Source organism: Pituophis catenifer, unplaced genomic scaffold (assembly GCF_029215685.1).
Source record: "Pituophis catenifer annectens isolate HBS135680 unplaced genomic scaffold, rPitCat1.0.hap2 SCAF_4, whole genome shotgun sequence".
NCBI lineage: Eukaryota > Metazoa > Chordata > Lepidosauria > Squamata > Colubridae > Pituophis > Pituophis catenifer.
In genome coordinates this window covers 36,244,978-36,265,562 of record NW_027256884.1, presented here as the reverse complement: position 1 = coordinate 36,265,562, position 20,585 = coordinate 36,244,978, and the positions used below count along the sequence as shown (strand labels likewise).

At 38.0% G+C, this 20,585-nt stretch overlaps 1 protein-coding gene and 1 pseudogene across 1 annotated transcript; one reads left to right on the top strand and one right to left on the bottom strand.

Annotated features, from left to right (window-relative positions):
- The first annotated feature begins 1,318 nt into the window (after positions 1 to 1,318).
- LOC139317257 (acetylserotonin O-methyltransferase-like) lies at positions 1,319 to 10,687 on the top strand. Its single transcript, XM_070944277.1, is given in 10 exon segments — positions 1,319 to 1,426; positions 3,263 to 3,437; positions 4,076 to 4,139; positions 4,141 to 4,197; position 4,807; positions 5,267 to 5,334; positions 6,069 to 6,187; positions 7,223 to 7,363; positions 9,025 to 9,147; positions 10,479 to 10,687. Coding segments are annotated over 10 exon segments (1,065 nt in total).
- Positions 10,688 to 16,777: 6,090 nt separating this feature from the next.
- The window catches only part of LOC139316733 (acetylserotonin O-methyltransferase-like), a 170,005-nt pseudogene continuing 166,197 nt past the window's right edge, over positions 16,778 to 20,585 (bottom strand).

Below are 20,585 nucleotides of genomic sequence, written 5' to 3'. Positions count from 1 at the left end.
ATCAAGACACAGTTTCTATCCAGCTGCCCTTGGAACGTGATTTACTATAGTTAGCAAAATAGGTATTTCTACTTCCTTAGTAGAAGAGTTTCTATTGCACAATTTGAGTCCCAACAATTAGTCAAAATGAATGTTTGTCTATATGCATTATTGAGCAAGTTTAAGGAAGAAATGAATTCTGGAAAGATTTCTATCTGCACTTTTGAACTCATATTTTTAACAAAAGATATACAAACTTCATTGGGGAAGAGCCCATTGCCAAAATATATTTTAAAAATGCCCCCCAGCCTCTTCTGAAGATGTGGCATTTGCATAGTTTAGCTGTGTTTATGAAGACTATGGAAACTATAAAAGCATTGCCTTCAAAGAAGACTCCTTTGTGATTCTTCCTCGGAATCCAAAGGACAGGTAAAAAGGAACAGTGACTATCCAAGAGAATGGCAGCGTCTCACCTGGGATGGGAAAAAATGAAAAAGTCCTGAGGGAGGCTACAAAAGTGTTTGGAGATGAAGACATAATAATACAATTAGGAGACTCTGGTACATGGGGTTGCTGTGAGAGGAGCCAGGAGGGAGAAAATGTTATCTATGCTGTCTTGAAGGGAGTACAAATCTAACAATATGAACAAATATGTGACTCTCAGAGCTTTATGGAGGAAATTCTGCATTAGTGCAGCTAATTGCTTCTCTGGCATTCCCGATTGTATTTATTTATTTGATTTTTATCCTTTCTTTATTGCATTATAAGTAGCGTTATTGCATTATAAGTAAATAGAGAATATACATAATGCACCTTTCTCCTATGTTCTGCACAACAGTTCTCTGAGGTAAATTGTGCTGAAAGAGAGAATATATCACATAACTGCTTTATAGTGGGCTACTAAGTGCTGATATAAATAGGATCAGGTAATACATGTGGTTTATTTTAAAAGGGATTAGATGGAATGAGCTGTTCATTTATATTTACAAAATACATTTTGGAGGATTTTTGATTATGAAACATTCTAGGCAGTATAAATAGATAGCGCTTCCTAATTTTCAGAAATATGATTAATTTCCTTCTTCAAGTAATTTGAATTTGAAAAAAAGTTCTTAAAATCACTTTGAATATGCCAAATATATTTCTTGTACTTGTGTTTTTGTGAATAGTTCTTATTACTATATATTTAATGAAATCTCCTTTTCCTTTTTCCCTTTGATTTCTTGTATTATTTAAAATAATTTCTTTACGGTTTTATTTATTTTTGCAACTCTGTCTGATTGTGACATCAAGCCATAAATTTCTGAAGTGCTAGCCTTGCAAAGACATTTGATTTAATATGAAAAGGAGAACTGTAGAACTTCCTAAGGACACAATGAATTCAGCTGAAGAAACTGAAAATATTAAAACATTTTTTCATTACACAAATTCATTTTTAATTTCAAGGGTAAGATATCTAATACTTACAAATATATATTGAGTATTCAATCTTTAAAAAAATATCCTTTCTCTGTGTAACATTTCAATGGATTGAACCTTGAATTAGGGTTGTAAGTCATTATGGTTGTAAATCAAGGCATTTTTGTGACTGGTAGTAAATTCCCAACCTTTTCCATGGCAGTTGTTAAGCAAATGCCACAGTCATTAAGTCAATGCTGCAATTAAGTAAATGTCCTAAAAATTGAACAAACCAATTCAAATGAATGGGTATTATTTTACCTGAAATTGGAAAGAGCATCACAAATAGTACTCATGAGCCCATTTATTCAATGGATTGTAGAACTGATAATATTTGCCACTCATGAGAAAATTACCTTTATATGTAGACTAAAATTACCTATATATGTAGACTTTGCATGGAGAACTGTAATGAAATATGGTACTCATTTATAGGAAATATGATAAAATGATAGTCATATAAATGTATAAAAAGTATATACATAATTGCATATTATTTGCATTAGATAAGTATGTATAGAAATGTAACTGTTTACTATTTTAATGAAATAAACTATACAATTTTTTGGGGTCATACTTCTGTTTCTCCATAATTGTCTTTGTGTTTTGCTCCTTTTCTTCCTCTTTTTTTTGTTATTAATTAGAAAGCAATAAATAATAAATAAAAAAGACAAACTCCTGAAAGGGTTCTTTTTAAAAAAAATACAAATGTGACTCCTTTCAGCTGTTTCCCCCAAAAAATACACTAAACCAGGGGTCACCAACCTTTCAGACCTCAGGGACCACTAAATTCATAATTTTAAATCTCGTGGACCACTAATATGATCTGCCTAATGATCGGCTGGGTGGGCGTGGTTAGGTGATCATGTGACTGGGTGGACATGGCCAACTCGATGTCACTCATGTCAAGGGGCACCTCGCCAGCCTCTACTTGCCCCTCCCCTCCCAGCCACTCCTTGCCTGCCCATCTGGGTTCCTTAGGGCTCCAACAGGAAGCAGTTATTGGAGCTAAGTAGCCACCATGAGAAAGAGTTGGCAAAACAGCTAGCTCAGTTCAAATTGGATCTGGTCAAGGTGGAGGCTCAGCAGAAGCACCTCACTGAGGACTACGAGCACAGGCTTTCCAAGCAGAGGGAAGACCTGCGGGGTGCAAGGCCAGGTACAGGTGCCTGGAGTCTCAGCGGGCTGAGATGGTCAGCCAATTCCAGGCCATGATGCAGTCCCACTGGAACAAGGCCCTCTTCTCTTTGCCACCAGTGGCAGTTCCCTCCAGCCTTTGCCAAAGCCCCACACCAGGAAGCTGAAGCAGACCACAAGTCAGAATTTCCCCCCCCCTCTGACCCACACAAAAAGACCCTGAAGGGGGAGACTTTCTGCAGCAACACAAACATTCATTGCACATATCTGTCCCAGGGTCTGTAGTTTTAGGACCCCTGATTCAGTGCAATATAAAAAATGCAAATAATTTTTCTGCGGATCACCAAAATTTTCTCGCGGACCACCAGTGGTCCACGGACCACCAGTTGGTGACCGCTGCACTAAACAAACCAAGCGATCTAGAGGGATGTAATTTTACTAGCTACCATCTGTGTTGTAATATTTATTTATTTATTAAATTATATCCGCCATCCATCTTGATCTCAGGAAACATTACAACAGTACAACATGTGGTTGTACTTCTATTCCTCATCAAGAAGGATACAATTATTAGTTGTCATACACAATCATGCTCCAAAGCACATAGTTCTCTGGAGTCCAAATATGATTCTCTGTATAATCTGTATTACACCTTCTCCTTTTGTAAATGTTGTGTATTTCTTTCCAGATCATATTTACTGCAAGTGAGTTGGGCGTCTTCGATCTGCTGAGGGAGTCGGAAGAACTGCTATCATCTTTGACTGTGGCAGAAGGCTTGAAGACCAGTCTCACTGGGATGCAGATGCTGCTGAGGGCCTGTGTGGGGTTAAAGGTCCTGAAAGTGGAATGGAAGGATGGCAAAGGTGATCCTGTTAATAGGAGGAAGCAGTTATAGTTGTTTTAAAATGATCACATAGCATACTTTTCTAAAAGTTAGCATTTTCCGGTCATTTTTTCTCATCCTTCAGTTTTGATTTAGTCATTGTAAAGTAATTATACATAGCTAATGAGTTTTGCTTACTAATTTATTTTCTTATAAATGCTATATGTAGAGAACTCAGCCAGTCTGCCAGCCTGTGACTTATTTCAACATTGTCAGCAGCCCTTCTTGGAATGCCAGATCAAATGTTTTGGGATTCATGCATGGGTGAAATCCAGCAGGTTCTGACAGGTTCTGGAGAACCGGTAGCGGAAATTTTGAGCAGTTTAGAGAATTGGCAAATACCACCTATGGCTGGCCCCAGAGTGGGTTGGGAATGGAGATTTTGCAGTATCCTTCCACTGCCATGCCCACCAAGCCACACCACGCCTACCAAGCCACGGCCACAGAACCGGTAGTAAAAAAATTTGGATTTCACCACTGGTTTCATGACTGAAATAAACTGGAATAAACTGAAACTACAGTTCACTTACAATGAACTTTATGCTTTGCTCATCTCAAAAGTATAAGGAATTCAGAAATGGTGTTTTGAAGCAATTTATAATAAGCTTTCATTTTCAGACCTTTATGGAAATACAGAGTTTGCTGATCTCTTTCTGACTAAATCAAGTCCAAAGTCTCAGTATGAAGTTCTGTTCTGGACACACATATCAAGTATTTCAATACTTACCTGAAATTGTGAGGTAAGGAAAGACTATTGGTTGAGTAAAAATCTTTTCACCAAGGGCAGTTGAGTGACCAGTCTTACTTTCTCACAAGGATCAGGAAGTTGAGTCCTCACTCAGGGATTGCTGTTATATTTTCCTGATTATTCACACATATTTTGTAGAATCATCTTCGGTCAATAGAACATCGCTTTGCGAGTTGACATTTGCCTGTTTTCTCAGTTGTCTCTCTTGTGATCAAGGAACTAATAATCCCTGCATAAATAGATTTCGTGAGGTACCATTCCGTGCTGTACAAGAGATGACGTTTCAACACATGGTAGTGAGCTGATTACCCACACCCAGTGGTGGAATTCAGCCAGTTCGCACCACTTCTGGAGAACCGGTTGTTAACTTTCTGAGCAGTTTAGTGAATTGGTTGTTGGAAGAAATCATTAGGGCAGAGAACCGGTTGTTAAATTATTTGAATCCCACCACTTCCCACACTCATTTCCATTTGGACTTTCCAGCGCGGCATGTTGCAAATTCCTTTAATGAAAATTGAATTCTTGAGAAATGTTTCTGGAAAATATGTCTCCACGCATGCACAAGCATGCCTGCACACACATACAAGCTAACTTGTAAAAGGGTGCATCAAAACTTTTAATGTGATTAAAAACTTTAAATTGTTTCAAGATTTCTATTTAGAAATATACTTTGAATATGAAAACAAACCCCATTTGATCAAAACCCAAAATTCAGAGTTTAATGATCAGTGTGAAAAAAATCCTTCAGAAGATACGGTAACAATCTGCTCTCTTGGTTAAAGGAATTTATTTGGTCATCATACTATTTAATAATAATAAAAACACAAGTGAAACAAGATGGACATCAAGATCTCAGTTCAATTTACCCTCTTTCTAGCTTTCCATTACTGTTTAGAGCCTGTGGTATTTTTGGAGTAACTGCAAGTAATATTATTAGCTATTTGAATACAAGCACTATTTGATGCAGAATATAATAGAAGAACATAGAAGAATATAATCACTAATGTCATATATTTTACTTTCAATTCTTTTAAAAAACAAACAAAAAACTCTGCTATAAGGATGGAAACATTGAGATTCTGTCCAAACACGGCATTTCTCCAAAAGATTATTATGAACCTCTGCTCAGGTAAAACTAGCATTTTTATGATTTTCCTATATAAAGATTGGGCAGTTTTTCTTTGTTTTTCTTAATTTTTAGGGAAAATATATCATATTTTCCTATCTCATTTAAGAAAAAAACCATATCTAATGGGGGGTGTATGCACCCCGCCCTCTGTGCATGCGCCCCGCCTCCCCATACATGCCCCTGTCCCCATGCATGCGTCCCACCCCCGCACATGCACACGCATCCCCTGCATGAGCCCCCCCCGGCATGCGTGGCAGAGACCCAAAGACCAGCTGGCTGGTGGGAGGCACATGCACATGCGCAGTGGAGGTGGGCTGGGGCAATGATTGGCATGCCTGCAGAGAGGGCTCTGCGTGCCACCTGTGTTCTAGGTTCACCACCAAGGATCTAGAATGTTGGACTATTTTTGAGATCCTTCCAGAACAGCTGATCCTAAAGCACATATTGACATATTTAGCCATTCAGTTCGGAATGCTCAATGTATAAACTGATCATATAGAGAATAATTGGGAATAATTCATCTAGGTGCATATGGACTACTAATGCCATCACATTCAGTTCAGATATTTAATAACCTGCTTTTTAAAAACCAGATAATCAACACAAAAGACTGCAGAAACCATGGCCACATAATGAAAATAATAATTCCAGCTTTATTGTGAGATGTTAATCAAATTGTATTTCATTTAGTTGTATGTCTGTTGGTCATCTGCTAGTGCAAATTTTAATTCTAGATCAAATGAAGGTGCTGAAAGCATTTTCAAGTTTATGAATGAGACTTGGACTCTGTATGGAAAAGAAGTTTTATCTTCATTTGATCTTTCTGGTTTTCAACTCATTTATAATCTGGATGGTAAGTACTAGAAGGTCTTCATTATGCTCCTTATTTGCAATTTAATGTGATATGGTAGTCAGGTTCTATGAAAACATGTAATTTCCTGATTGTAAAAAGTAGAGAGAAGGATTCTATCCTGTGTCTTCCCTTCCTAGAATTTAAACATTGATTGTAAATATCAATTTTAAAATGAATTATCTTATCAGTATTATCATGATCCATGAAAGAGCTTCGTGTTGGTGTTAAAGGGAGCAGGCTAGAAACTGGAAGACCAAGAGTTGTGGTCCAGCCTCAGGCAGAAACCCATCTGGGTGACCTTGGGCCAGTTATTTTCTCAGCTCTAGGAGGAGACTATGGCAAATCAGTTCTGAAATCTTGACAAGAAAACAGGAGGAACTTGTCCAGGCAGTTGCCAGAATTCAAAACTTAGTTGAAGGCACAAACAGAGAGAAAAAAAATGTAAAACATAATAGAATGTAGCATAGATCTACATTTACTGTAGTAGAGTTTTTAGTAGAAAAGATCCTTGAATAGTTCGTATTAAGTTTGGAAAATGTTTCCATAGTCAGAATGGAATGGAAAAAAACAATTTATAAAATGGATACATTGCATAGAACTGTAAGCAATAGAGAAGATTGGATTAATTTCTGTTCAGATTTTATTACAGACACAGAATAAAAGTAAGATCTTTAGTTTTGATACAGCAAAGTAATCAAAGAAGAAGTGATGTAAAGAATCACTGGATAGGAATGGAATGAAAAATAATATCTAGTAGGATATATTCTAAAATAAATGAACTCCTTAGAAATAGTAAAAAGGTAGTGACAAAAATGTAACAGTGTAGAACAATGAATCAGACAACATATTTTAATGAATATATTTGTTTAAATCACAATATTATGTACCTGCTTAGCCCAGCTACTAAAAATCTAAAGTGATAGAGATAACGAAGAAATCTTAATAAATGTTATAGTAATTACAAATGTCATTACAAATGTTGACATACAAGATGTTTTTCTTAGTTCCTTTTCTTGCATTTTGGTTTTCTTCAAGGATACAGTGGTAGCTTAGCCAAGGAATTAATTTCAAAGTACCCAAATTGTACTGTGAAAGTTTTTGACGTTCCTGAAATTGTGGAAAAATCAAAAAAATATAATGCATTTTCAGATGATTCCCAGATCTCTTTCCATGAAGGTAATTTGTGTTTTGAATCAATATCTCTGCAATTTTAAAAAGCACTACTGAAAGAAGCTAGTAGTATTGTAGGGACATAAGGGACCTTATCAATACTTATTGATAAGGGATAAGTATTGTAGGGACTTTTCCCTTATGAAAGGGAAAATCAATTCTTTTTCCAAGATGTCCTACCTGTCCTACCTGTCAATGTCAATGTCCAACCTGTCAATGACTAGCTTCAGCTTCAACCACAACAATACATGAGCAAATAATAAATACAAACTCAAGGTAAACTGCGCCAAACTCGATTGCAGAAAATATGACTTCAGTAACAGAGTGGTCAATGGAATGCACTACCTGGAATGCACTACCTGACTCTGTGGTTTCTTTCCCAAACCCCCAAAACTTTAACCTTAAACTGTCTACTGTTGATCTCACCCTATTCCTAAGAGGTCTGTAAGGGTCGTGCATAAGTGCACCAGCATCCCTACCATCCCTGTCCTAATGTTCCTTTTTATTCTTACTCTTTTCATGTATTCAGATTATGTTTATACTTTTACCTGTTTCATATATATATATATATATATATATATATATATATATATATATATATATATATATATATATATAATTTATTTATTATCATATTTATAGACCGCCCTTCTCCCGAAGGACTCAGGGCGGTATACAGCCAGAGTAAAAAACATAGATACAAACATTAAAAACAATTTAAAAAGATATATATAAATTTGGCCCCAAAGTTAAAAAACAGTAACAAAACATATTAAAAACATTTAAAAAGCATTAAGCCAGCCCGGCTTGCTGAAAAAGGAAGGTCTTCAGGGCACGGCGGAAGGCAACGAGGTCTTGAATTCTTCGTATCTCTGGGGGCAGTTGATTCCAGAGAGCAGGTGCCCCCACAGAGAAGGCCCTCCCCCTGGGGGCCGCCAGTCTACATGGCTTGGCCGATGGCACCCTGAGGAGGCCTTCTCTGTGGGAGCGCACCGGTCGGTGGGAGGTCGTTGGTGGCAGCAGACGGTCTCGAAGGTATCCAGGTCCTATGCCATGGAGCGCTTTAAAGGTGATAACCAACACCTTGAAGCGCACCCGGAAGACCACTGGGAACCAGTGCAGCTCACGCAGGAGAGATGTTATGTGGGAGCGCCATGCAGCTCCCGTCACTACCTGCGCGGCTGCATTCTGGACCAGCTGTAGTCTCCGGATGCTCTTCAAGGGGAGCCCCATGTAGAGAGCGTTGCTGTAGTCCAGGCAAGAGGTGACGAGGGCATGAGTGACTGTGCATAAGGAATCCCGATCTAGGAAGGGCCGCAACTGGCGGATCAGGCGAACCTGATAAAAAGTCCCCCTGGCCACAGCCGTCAGATTTTCCTCCAAGGACAGCTGTGTATCCAGAAGAATGCCCAAGTTGCGAGCCCTCTCCGTGGAGGCCAACGACTCGCCTCTAATAGTCAGTGATGGAGTCAACTGACTATATCGGGATGCAGGGAACCACAGCCACTCAGTCTTGGATGGGTTGAGCCTGAGCCTGTTCCTCCCCATCCAGATCCGCATATATGCTTGACAAATAAAATAAACAAACAAAGAAAGAAACAAATAAATAAAATGATAACAGGCTTTGACAGAGTCCTACTTTGTTAAAAGGATTATTCTTTTTACAGGGGATTGTTTTAAAGATCCAATTCCTGAAGCAGATCTATACGTATTACCAAAAGTCATGTATAATTGGAGTGATGAAAAGTGCATCCAGCTTCTAACAAAATTATTCATGGCCGGTAAGCCAGGTAGGCATATTTACATTTCTAGAAAGAGAAAAATTGCCATTTTTGAATGGGAAGAAAACATCATGATTGTTAGCTGTTCAGCTCCACCTGGCAATGGCTTGGGATAGCTATCAGTAGCTGCACAAAAAAAAAGCAATTGTAATAAGTGAGGGCATGTGGGGCAGGGAGAAGGCCTGGGCTTTCTGGATATGATGCAGTGGGGAGAGGTAGGGAGAAACAGGCTGGGGCCTCCTGGGCCATGTCAGCTTTGTATGTGCTGGAGGGCTAGGTTAGGGTTAGGTTGTTTTAATTTAGTTTCTGAATGTTTTGTTACCAGACTAGGTAACATGATCCCTTTATTGTTAAATTGATTATTAAACATAATTCCCTTTGTTTAGCACCATTGTAGCTTTGGACAGTCACTGAATGTGCTGGTCATAAATTGAGGAATACTAATAGTGGGGAAGAAATAATGTTGATTCTAGAGTGTGTTGCAAAAATAGGTGGTAGCAGATTTGGAGATAGAAAGGTGGAAGTTTTCTACCTAATAAATTAGAAATGGATCCATTTGCGCTAGGTGGCTCAGTGGCTCAGACACTGACCTTGTCGATCAGAAAGGTCGGCAGTTTGGTGGTTTGAGTCCCTAGTACAGGTCTCCTGCCTGAGCAGGGGGTTGGACTAGATGACCTTCAAGGTCCTTCCAACTCTGTTACTGTTACTGTGTTACTGCACATACAATATGTGCTATAACACTTTTCTAAATTTATAATCTCCTGGAGGCAAACTTAAAGCACAAACAATATTTCTTAGCTATTAAATCTGAACTCTGAAAAGAAATTTTATAATTACATTTTGGGTCACATTCTCTAACCAATACTGAATCATGAAGCAGTATACTGTGGAAACCACTTCCTCCCATAGGTGCCTAAACCCCCTATATATTATTAAATCTATTTATTTCTTACCCTTTTAAGGCAGTGAGAGGCCATTTATCATTGAATGTATGCCAAGTCCAGTTGAGAAAAGATTGCTTAGAATTTCCATGATGCAGTATAAGCAGAGTGTCAGAAGCAATCCTGAGTTAAGTGGGCTAAAATAGTATGTGTTATGGGTTGGACAATGGTGAAGGAGCTGCGGATTGGCAAAACATTGCAATATCTTTCAGGATCCAAAGAGGTTAAAATAAACCATGGACTTAGCCTAGGAAAAAAGAGCCGAAAACAATGTTGTTAAAAGAGGGGCAAAGTTGTGGGAGAAAGGTCACAGTCTCAGCAATGAAAATGAGGTGGTAAGAAAAGCACTCCTTTTCTAGGCAACTTGTTCCTGAATTAACCAAATTACTTTTGCAACAGGTAGTGGAGTTTTAGTGATGGAACCAACTATTGATGAAGAAATATTGGGGCCTCTTTCTGCTCATTTGTTCTCCGTTTTAATGTTGCTTCATTCTGAAGGAAAAACTAGGAAAGCATCCGAGCATCATACGCTCTTCAACACAGCTGGCTTTAAAGATTTTCAGTTCAAGAAAGGAAATGTCTTTGATGTCATTTTGGCCAGAAAATAATATTCAGCTTGCTTTATTCCTACTAAGGGTTAAAATAAAATTCCAATAATAAAATTGCTTTTACTATTGATTCTAACCTGCGAGTCTATAGATGTATCAATTTACTATAGTAACTCTATTATCTACCTACCAGCCCTACTTTGTATGTACTTTGAAGGAAGGTAGGAATTTCACAGCAGATTCCATGTATGTTTGTCAGACCTACAAGGTAGATCAGATCAGAAAACTGATTCCATAGGCACATGAGAATTACTTTTTATTACAGTAAAAGAATCTTACAAGACTGTTGGTGTTTTATCTTCTCTCTCTAATGCAGGGGTCTCCAACCTTGGCAACTTTAAGCCTGGCGGACTTCAACTCTCAGAATTCCCCAGCCAGCTTTGAAGTCCGCCAGGCTTAAAGTTGCCAGGGTTGGAGACCCCTGCTCTAATGCCCCATTTCATCAAGAAGAAATCAGACCAAGTCTCATTTCCTAAGGCTGAAGGGATGCTTCTGCTCTTGATGTTTTTGTAACAGATGAATACAGGTAGGCCTCAACTTGCAACCATTCATTTTGTCACCGTTTGAAGTTACAACACCACTGAAAAAAATGACTTACGACAGTTTTTCACACTTACGACAGCATTCCCAGTCATTTAATCAAAATTCACATGAATTGTTTGACAACTGATTCATATGACCACACTTGGAATATTGCATCCAGTTTTGGTTGCCACTTTTTTGGTTGTAAAAAAGATGTTGAGACTCTAGAAAGAGTGCAGAGAACAGCAACAAAGATGATTAAGGAATTGGAGGTGAAAACATATAAAGAACGGTTGCTGGAATTGGGTATCTCTAGTTAATGAAAAGAAGGACTAGAGGAGACATGATAGCAGTGTTCCAATATCTCAGCGGCTGCCACAAAGAAGAGGGAGTCAAGCTATTCTCCAAAGCGCCTCAGGGCAGGACAAGAAGCAATGGCTGGAAACTAATCAAGGAGAGAAGCAATTTAGAACTAAGAACAGTTAGAACAATTAATCAGTGGAACAACTTGTGGAATGCTCTAATACTGGAAGTTTTAAAGAAAAGATTGGACAACCATTTGTCTGAAATGGTATAGGATTTCCTGCCTGAGCAGGGGGTTGGACTAGAAGACCTCCAAGATCCCTTCCAAATCTTCTCTTCTCTTCTCTTCTCTTCTCTTCTCTTCTCTTCTCTTCTCTTCTCTTCTCTTCTCTTCTCTTCTCTTCTCTTCTCTTCTCTTCTCTTCCCTTCCCTTCCCTTCCCTTCCCTTCCCTTCCCTTCCCTTCCCTTCTCTTCTCTTCTCCTCTCCTCTCCTCTCCTCTCCCCTCCCCTCCCCTCCCCTTCCCTTCCCTTCTCTTCATTTATGACTGTTGCAGTGTCCTGTGGTCATGTGATAACCTTTTGCAACCTTCTAAGAAGCAAAGTCTGTAGGGAAGCTAGATTCATTGAACAACCATGTTACTTAACAACTGCAGTGATTCACCTACAACTATGGGAAGAAAGATTGTAGAATGAGACAAAACTCACTTAACAACTGTTTTGCTTAGCAACAGAAATCTTGGGCTCAATTGTGGTTGTAAGTCGAGGACTGCCTGTATTCTTTTCAAGACCATCTCCACTGCTCTCTATATTTTGCTTGCAAATTCAATACAAGATAGTCACAATTCCCCAAGGTTCGTTCCAAGGCTGTGGCTATCACAAATCAAATGAAATGTAGGCTAGAACAACAGAATGATATTTAGGGATTTCTTTTAGTTATAATTTCCATCTTCACCCCAATACAGCTACAGGGTTTAATTGATCTTGGTGTGACGGGTAGTTTAATTGAATCATCCACTGCATGCTAATATGAGGTACTATTATGTCTACCCTGCTATGCTTACATGTGCTATGAATGGATGATTTTTTTAATGCCACTGGAGCACAATTACTTTCTACAATTGCTTTCACTTCTCTTGATCCTCAGGAGTTCTTGGAATTTTATTTTATTTATTTTATTTTTTAAATTTGATTTATATGCCGCCCTTCTCCGGAGACTCAGGGCGGCTTACAATGTGCTAAGCAATAGCCTTCATCCTTTTGTATATTTATACAAAGTCAGCTTATTGCCCCCACAACTGGGTCCTCAATTTACCTACCTTAGAAAGGATGGAAGGCTGAGTCAACCTTGAGCCTGATGAGATTCAAACCTGCAGTAATTGCAGGCAGCTGGTCTTAATAACAGGGTGCTTTAAACCACTGTACTACCAAGGCTCCTATTTAGCTTCCCCCCACCTTATATTTTCAAGTAGTTGTGTGAATGGACAGACAACAGACTTGCAATATAAATATTCATTAAGTCCACAATAAAATGACCTACAGATCCATGTGGTTTCTGCATTTATTTCTTTGTGTTACTGTGTCTATGAGTATATTCAATAGTTTCGTCTCAGCTTTTTAAGAAGTATCTAAATATCTCATTTATATTCATGGATAAATCCATCCATGGGAAAAAGACCCTAAAATATTTCTCTAGGCCACGATGGGTCAGCAGTTAAAGATGCTAAGCTTATCAGACGGGAAATCGACAGTCCGGATTCGAGACCTGAGTGCGGCATGACAGGATGAGCTCCTGTTACTTGCCCCAAGTGCAAGTAATTTGAAAGCAAACAAATGTGAGTAGATAAATAGTACCACTTTGGTGGGAAGGTAACAGCATTCTGTGCCCCTTGGTATATAATTATGCTGATCATATGACTATGGAAATGTCTTCAGAAAATGGTGGGTTCCTTTGCTAAGAAATGGAGATAAACACCGCCCCCTAGAGTTGGACACGATTGGACAGGGAAACTTTTATCTTTCATTTTAAAATATTTAAATCAAATACTGCAAAAAACATGGCATTCACAGATAATCCAAGTGTAAAAATGAAAATATATTAAAATTTTGAGGGTCTGCTTACCTGTAGGTGAACTTAACCGTGAGCTTCTACAGGAATAACAAATTACTCAGAATGTATTGTGTTCATCTCTTTGAATGGTGTGGGAGTAGGAATGGATTTCCAGAGGAAAAATTGCAGACTATCAGAACCAAGAGCACTACTTAGGTGACCCTGAGGACACATAAACCTCCAAGTGCTTCAACGAAGCTCTAAAAGGATGCAAATTATCAGCTATCTGCAAGGAATATAAATCCTTCCATTCCCCACTACCCTGTCAGAACTGAAGAAGCTTCTTGAATGAGAAGCGAAGTCTTCAAAAGAAAAAACAAAGTCCAGTTACCTGCTGAAAAAGCACCTTTGGGACACTCAGAATGTATGTGTGTATAATTTTTGGTCTCTGTGTGCTCGCTTACATGTGCTGTGTATCTCATATTTTTAGTAAAGTACAATGTTAGAAAGACCTTGCTAGAATCCTTAGGAAGTGGCCTTCTTCTATAATAGTCAGAATTTGATTATCTTTGTCTGGAAAAATCAGTCCCAAAAGGACCATATATACATGGTGGAACTGATACTGCTGAATTTGATAGTTAATCCTGATTTCCTTCTTAGTGCAGCCATGTTTCATGCTACTATTCTATCTATTTTAATGTTTTAATCCATTAAAAGCTACTAAGAGTTGCATGTAAATGTGCAAACTTTGAGATAAAATGATGATGATGATGATGATGATGATAATAATAATAATAACAACAACAATAAATAGAATTCAATAATCATAGGAAAAAAGCTAATGTCTTCAAGGAGCAAGGTATCTACTTGCCATACAAGCCATTAATATTCCTGATTACACAGGAAATTGATAGCACAGAAACTTCATCTCGAATTACACCTGGAAGCTATCTGGCAGCCAGTACAGCTTGCATATCAGTGATAACTTATTAGAATAATGAGAAATCCATTCCACAGATGTAGTAAGGGTTTGCCACTCTTATAGCCACAATGTAGGTGTCAGCCTTGGAACCCTGACAGTAGGCCTGAATAGCAGCTCACCCTGTCCAGTAGAGTTCATCCCTTATTGACCACCAGCAACAATCTAGATCAGGGGTGTTAAATTCACATTTCACAGCGGCCTCACGTGACATATGCGACAAATAAATATCAGGACTTTCCTGTCATGTGTAAATGCCTCATTCTTGAATGAAAGAAATATATATCCATGGGGTGTCAAGAGTTAACTTATTCTCCCCTTCCTAATGTATTCCTCACTAACTACTCCCCACTTCTAATCCCGCCTCCCTGGTAAAAAAGATGATGCACACTCATTCTCCTTGCTTCTATCTGCAATCACTCTGTGAATATAGAATGCCTTCTGTAAATAAACAATCTTCTATTTAAATATAAAAAGTCTGAATTCATTATTGAGTCTGATCCTCGAATTACGGCAACAATCTGGTAGCAGAGGATGGTTGGCTGACTCAATAAGAAACAGACATGCCAAAGAAAGAAAACTCCAGAAACAAAAAGAAGAAAGACCCAACAAACAGAAAGACCCAACACCAGGGCACACAACAAAGAAATGGAAACAGATCAAGAAATGATCGATGAATCTACAATAAAAATGACAAAAGAATCTGAAAACTTCACTACAGACGACGAAGAGGTAATCGATGAACCCAGCGACCAAGAAGTGAGCGAGACAGAAAACAACACGCTCAGATTAGAAATACTAAGACTGCTGAAAAGCCAAAAAGACAACAAAAATCTCATCGCGAACCTCCAAGACATCATAAAAGATAGCGGAGCAGCGAGAGAAAACCACGTCAACACACCAGAACCAAAAGACCACAAAATGGTAAGCGAATTACCCATAGATGAAAATATAACTAAAAGAAAGACTAACGGTGTCGCACAAAATTTTGAATGGCAGCTATCTTGGTTTTGTCAGCCCGCCAAAATGGCTGACCCAGAAACAATCAGAAAACAGAGTTCAAAATGGCTGGCGCGAAAAGCTCTACACAGCATAAGAAATAAAAAAGAAAAATTCTACTCATCAGAAGAATCTGATACAGACACCGAAGAAACATCAACCGAACTACAAATCGAAACAGCTATGAAAACACTCTTCGCAGCCTTCGGCCCAAATCTAAAAATCTCAAAGAAATCAACGAAAGTACCAAAGAAAGTCGACCAAATAACAAAGAAAAGACAAACTGCACTATCCAAAGGCAAAGATACAGAAGCAAACAAGCAAGTGTCTCAGCATCTATCCACTCCGACTCGACCGATGAGAGCGCTAACGCCCAAACCCAGAGAGCCTTGTTTCAGAAACACCAAGACCAGAAGGATTCCTTCAACCCTGGGAAATGAGATGGTCTGACTCTTCCTTGATGAAATGGGCCATTGGAAAGAGAAGGTAAAATATAAACATTCTTGCAAGATTCTGACACTATAATGAAAAGTAAATCTCATGTTCCTATGGAATCGGTTGTCTGGTCTAGTTTAATTTGTAAATCTGACAAGCATGTAGGCACCTTCCCCCCCCCCCCCAAAGTGCTGTATTTTACTGTTTCTTACAACTGAGGCCTAGTACGCATTCTAACACCAACTAACCAGATGATCCACATTATAGACTTTTGAGTAATGATATAACCTGTCTTGGGCAACAGGTAGACCCTGGCAGAATTTCAAACTCTCAAGACTCTTTTCAACTTAAATTACTTTATTCAAGGGTGGTTATTTATAGTAGAGGAATACATCAAAGTAAGGCTAATAGATAGATAGATAGATAGATAGATAGATAGATAGATAGATAGATAGATAGATACCGCAATACAATTAGTATAGTAAATAATTACATCTATAGACAGAGGTTGTGGGGCCAGTGCGATGTGCAATAAGTTCACTTGGTAAGAAAGATTGTGTGTTTGTTAGTAGGATTCACTGTGTTAGGGATTTTCTGTCTTTCACTGTGAGTCGTATTAGGTTGTGGGGTTGCCCGGAAGGAGGCTCAGGCAATCTCATTGTACACATGTTGTACTCTGACAATAAAGATGTGAATTGAATTGAATTGAATTGAATTGAACTGACATTAGAATCACTGCAATAGTAAAAGCAATTTTATTGTTGTAATTTTTTTAACAGTCAGTAGGAAGGAAAAATGTTGAATATTATTTTCTGGCCAAAATGACATCAAAGACATTTCCTCTCTTAGACTGAATATCTTTAAAGCCAGCTGTGTTGAGGAGCCTATGATGTTCAGATGTTTTCCGTGCTTTTCCTTCAGAATGTAGCAACATTATGATGCAGTACACATGAGCAGGAAAAGACCCAGATATTTCTTCATCAATAGTTGGTTCCACTACTAAGACTCCACCACCTGTTGCAAAAGTAATTTATTAACTCAGGAATAGGTTGCCTAGAACAGAAGTGAGTCCTTCATCTCATTTTTATACCTATGGCTGTTAACTTTCTCCCACTACTTTCCCCCTTTTCTAAAAACATTGTTTAGTCTCTCTTTCTCCAGGTTAAATCCATGGTCTATTTTAGTCGCCTTTCTGTCCTAAAATATATCGAAATTTTTTACCATTCCACAGCTGCTTCAGCATTCCCAAAGTCATAACACATGCTACTTCAGCCCACTTAAAACAGGATTGCTTCCCATGGTGTGCCTATAGTTCATGACTGAAGCATCATGGAAATTCTAAGTAATCTTCAGTGATAAATTCAGTGGTACATGGTATTTCTCGGAAGGGTAAGCAACAAACAAGAGCCTGATAGTACAGTGGACTAAAGCACTGTTATAAACATCTGCTGCTTGCAATTACTGCAAGTTCAAATCTCACCAGGCTCAAGGCTGACTCAGCCTTCCATCCTTTCAAAGGTAGGTAAAATGACCCAGATTGTGGGGGCAATAAGCTGACTTTGTATAAATATACAAAAGTATGAAGGCTATTGCTTAATGCATTGTAAGCCGCCCTGAGCCTCCAGAGAAGGGTAGCATATAAATTAAAGCAAAAAAAAAAAAAAAAAAAAAACCAACAACCAGGTTTCATGACATAGCTTTCCTAGGTATCTATGGGAGGAAATGGATTCCACAGAATAGCAATGGTTCAATATTGTTTAGGGAGTGTGATTCAAAATGTAATGATCCTATTTCTTCTCCAAGTTCAGATTTAATAAGTAATAAATTTTGTTTATACTTTGAAAACTGTCAAGGTTACCTCCATGACATTTTAAGTTTAGAAAAGAATTTTGGCACATATTTGGCCTGCAAAATGGATCTATTGTTGTGACTCCGGCCCCAGAGGCTGATTTAAAAAAAAGTACTCCTTTGTTGGTAATTTCTGTATTCAGGAAACATAACTGAGCTTGTTCAAAAACTGCCTGTGCATCTTATAACTTCACATGACAAAATAGAAAATATTAAAATGTTGTTTCATCACCAACATTCATTTATAATTTCAAAGGTAAAACATGTAACCCTTTCAAATAATGAGTTAAATATTAAAACTGACAAAAATATTCCACTCTTTGGACTTCCGGTTTGCTGCTTGTCGCCGCCAGACGATCTCTCGGGATCGCCAGCCCCACTGCCTGTAAAGAGCCGCCTTCACAACGGAATGGCGGCTCGAAAAAACTCCGTTTCCACGAGGAAATGGAGATAGAGCCGGCTAGGGTGGGTAGAGCTCTCTGCGTAGCCCCAAAAGTTTTTTTTTTACTTTTGGGACGGAACAGATGAGACTCCCCATATCTCTAGCCGCTGCTCCGGGCTTTGGGAGACCTCTGCTATATGCAGAGCTAGGCGACAAGAACAAGCCTACAAATTTAACAGATTAATCAAAGAGGACGTGAGCTGGACCTGTGATCCTGAATCGCAAGTATTTTATTTATTTTATAAAAGTTACTCAAGAAAGTAAGAAGGAAAAAAAGATTTTTTAAAATGGCTTGAGAAGGGGCTGAAAGGGAAAGTCCTTCCGTTTTCTATTACTACAAAGTAGCGGAATAAATACTTTTGGCTACAGTTGAAGATAAAACTTCACTTTTGTGTCTTTTTTCTCCTGGAGATTTGATATTGATCTTGGTTGGAAAGAAGCTTTTTTTCCCCCCCTGCTTTTCTTCTCTTTTCTAAAAAAGTTTGTCTGGGCGGAAACATGGCATTGAGACTTATAAAGTCAGACAAACAAGCAGTGGGGGGGGATTCCCCCATTAACAAATTACATGAACAAGTTCTAAGTCTCCAGTCTCAGAAACCTGATTTTAACATAATAGAATTTCTCTTAGAGGAGATTGTAAGAAGGGATGAGATTGTGAATCAGCACCTTGAAAAATTTAAGCAGGAAATTAAAGAATTGGTGCAATCAAAGTTTGATTTTTTGGAACGAAAGATTATAAAAATGGCTAATGGTTTTTCAGAATTTATGATCCAGTTGGATACAAATACTAAGTTATTAGAGTCTAAAATGGAAGAAACTGAGGATAATTTGGACAATAGAATACAAAAAATTGAAAATGACTTGTCAAATACTCAAGATAATAGCCCAGAAGAAAAACCTAAAATGGAGGCTGATCAAAAGACTTGTAATACAGAAAACATACAACAACGGATTGAAAGAGAAGTTTTAATGTTGCAATATAATTTTACTGAATATGCGATTAGACTGAGAGGACTGCAGGAAAACAACAGAGATGATTTAAGGAAAATATCTTCTGAAATTCTGGCTGGGATTTTAAAGGTTCAACCTGAGGAAGTATTTTGTAGGATTGATAGAGTTTATAGAATAAATTCCTGGATAGCAAAGCAAAGGCAACTGCCTAGAGATGTGGTGATTTATTTTACAGATAAGGAGATAAGAAATAATATTGTGCAAAATTCTTACAATTCTACTTTGCAATGGTTTGGAAGAAAGATTTGGATATACAAAGAGCTTCCGCCTAAGATGTTATTGGAAAGAAAGAAATTTGGTTTTCTGGTGACTGAACTTAAAAAAAGAAATATTCTATTCAGGTGGGATGCTCCAGTGGGTATTATACTGAGATATCATGGAGAAAGATATCAATTAAATACTGTTGAAAAAGCGGAAGAATTTTATCAAAAATTTTTGAAAATGAATTCAACATCTTTATGCACAATACAGGATAAGCAGAAGGAATTGGAAATAAAGGGAAAACATCGAATTATAGAGGCTTCTGTAGACAAATTGCCTTCGGATTTTTTAGACACCCCAGCTGGATTATCTACAAATAAAAGAGAAGTGGCATCGGACTCTAAAGTGATTATGATTCATCAAGTCACAGACAAGTATGGAAATCAATTAGCTGATATACAATTGTTAGAAAAGAAATATGGGTTACAGCAAAACCAACAAGATCAAGTCATAAACCAGAATGAAAATTGCTTAGTCGATATACAACTTGCAGAAAGGAAATTAGGATGGAGAACAAACCCACAAAAGGAAAAGAAAAAAAGAAATAGGTCTCACAAAAATAAAAATTTCTAAATTAAGCAACAGTGAAGCCAGGTTTTTTTTTTTTTTTTAAATGAATGAATATATGAAAAGACAGTTGAGGCGAAGTATTGGTCAACAATATCCTGAGGAGAGTGGCAGACCTCTGCAATGCCGTAATTTTGGGATGTGAAAAGAGCCTTAAACTGGTTGGATTGGAATTATCTATTTTGGAGTTCTTTTTATTGATAAATGTATTATATTTATGTCAAGCTATAAGGCAAGAGAATTACGCTGGGGCATGCAGAAGATCTGGTTGTTACCCATTATGATGATGGGAATGAATAATCCTGAAGAAAACCACAATTACAGATACTGTATGGAATATAATTATAATGTCACTCGGGTGGTTGTTTTTCTTTTTTATATATATAGGAGGAGATTTACTATTGATGGGGGCAGAAGACAACTGAGGATTTGGAACAATCTGTTGCAACTAGGATGCTATGTTACCCTAATATGGATGATGTAT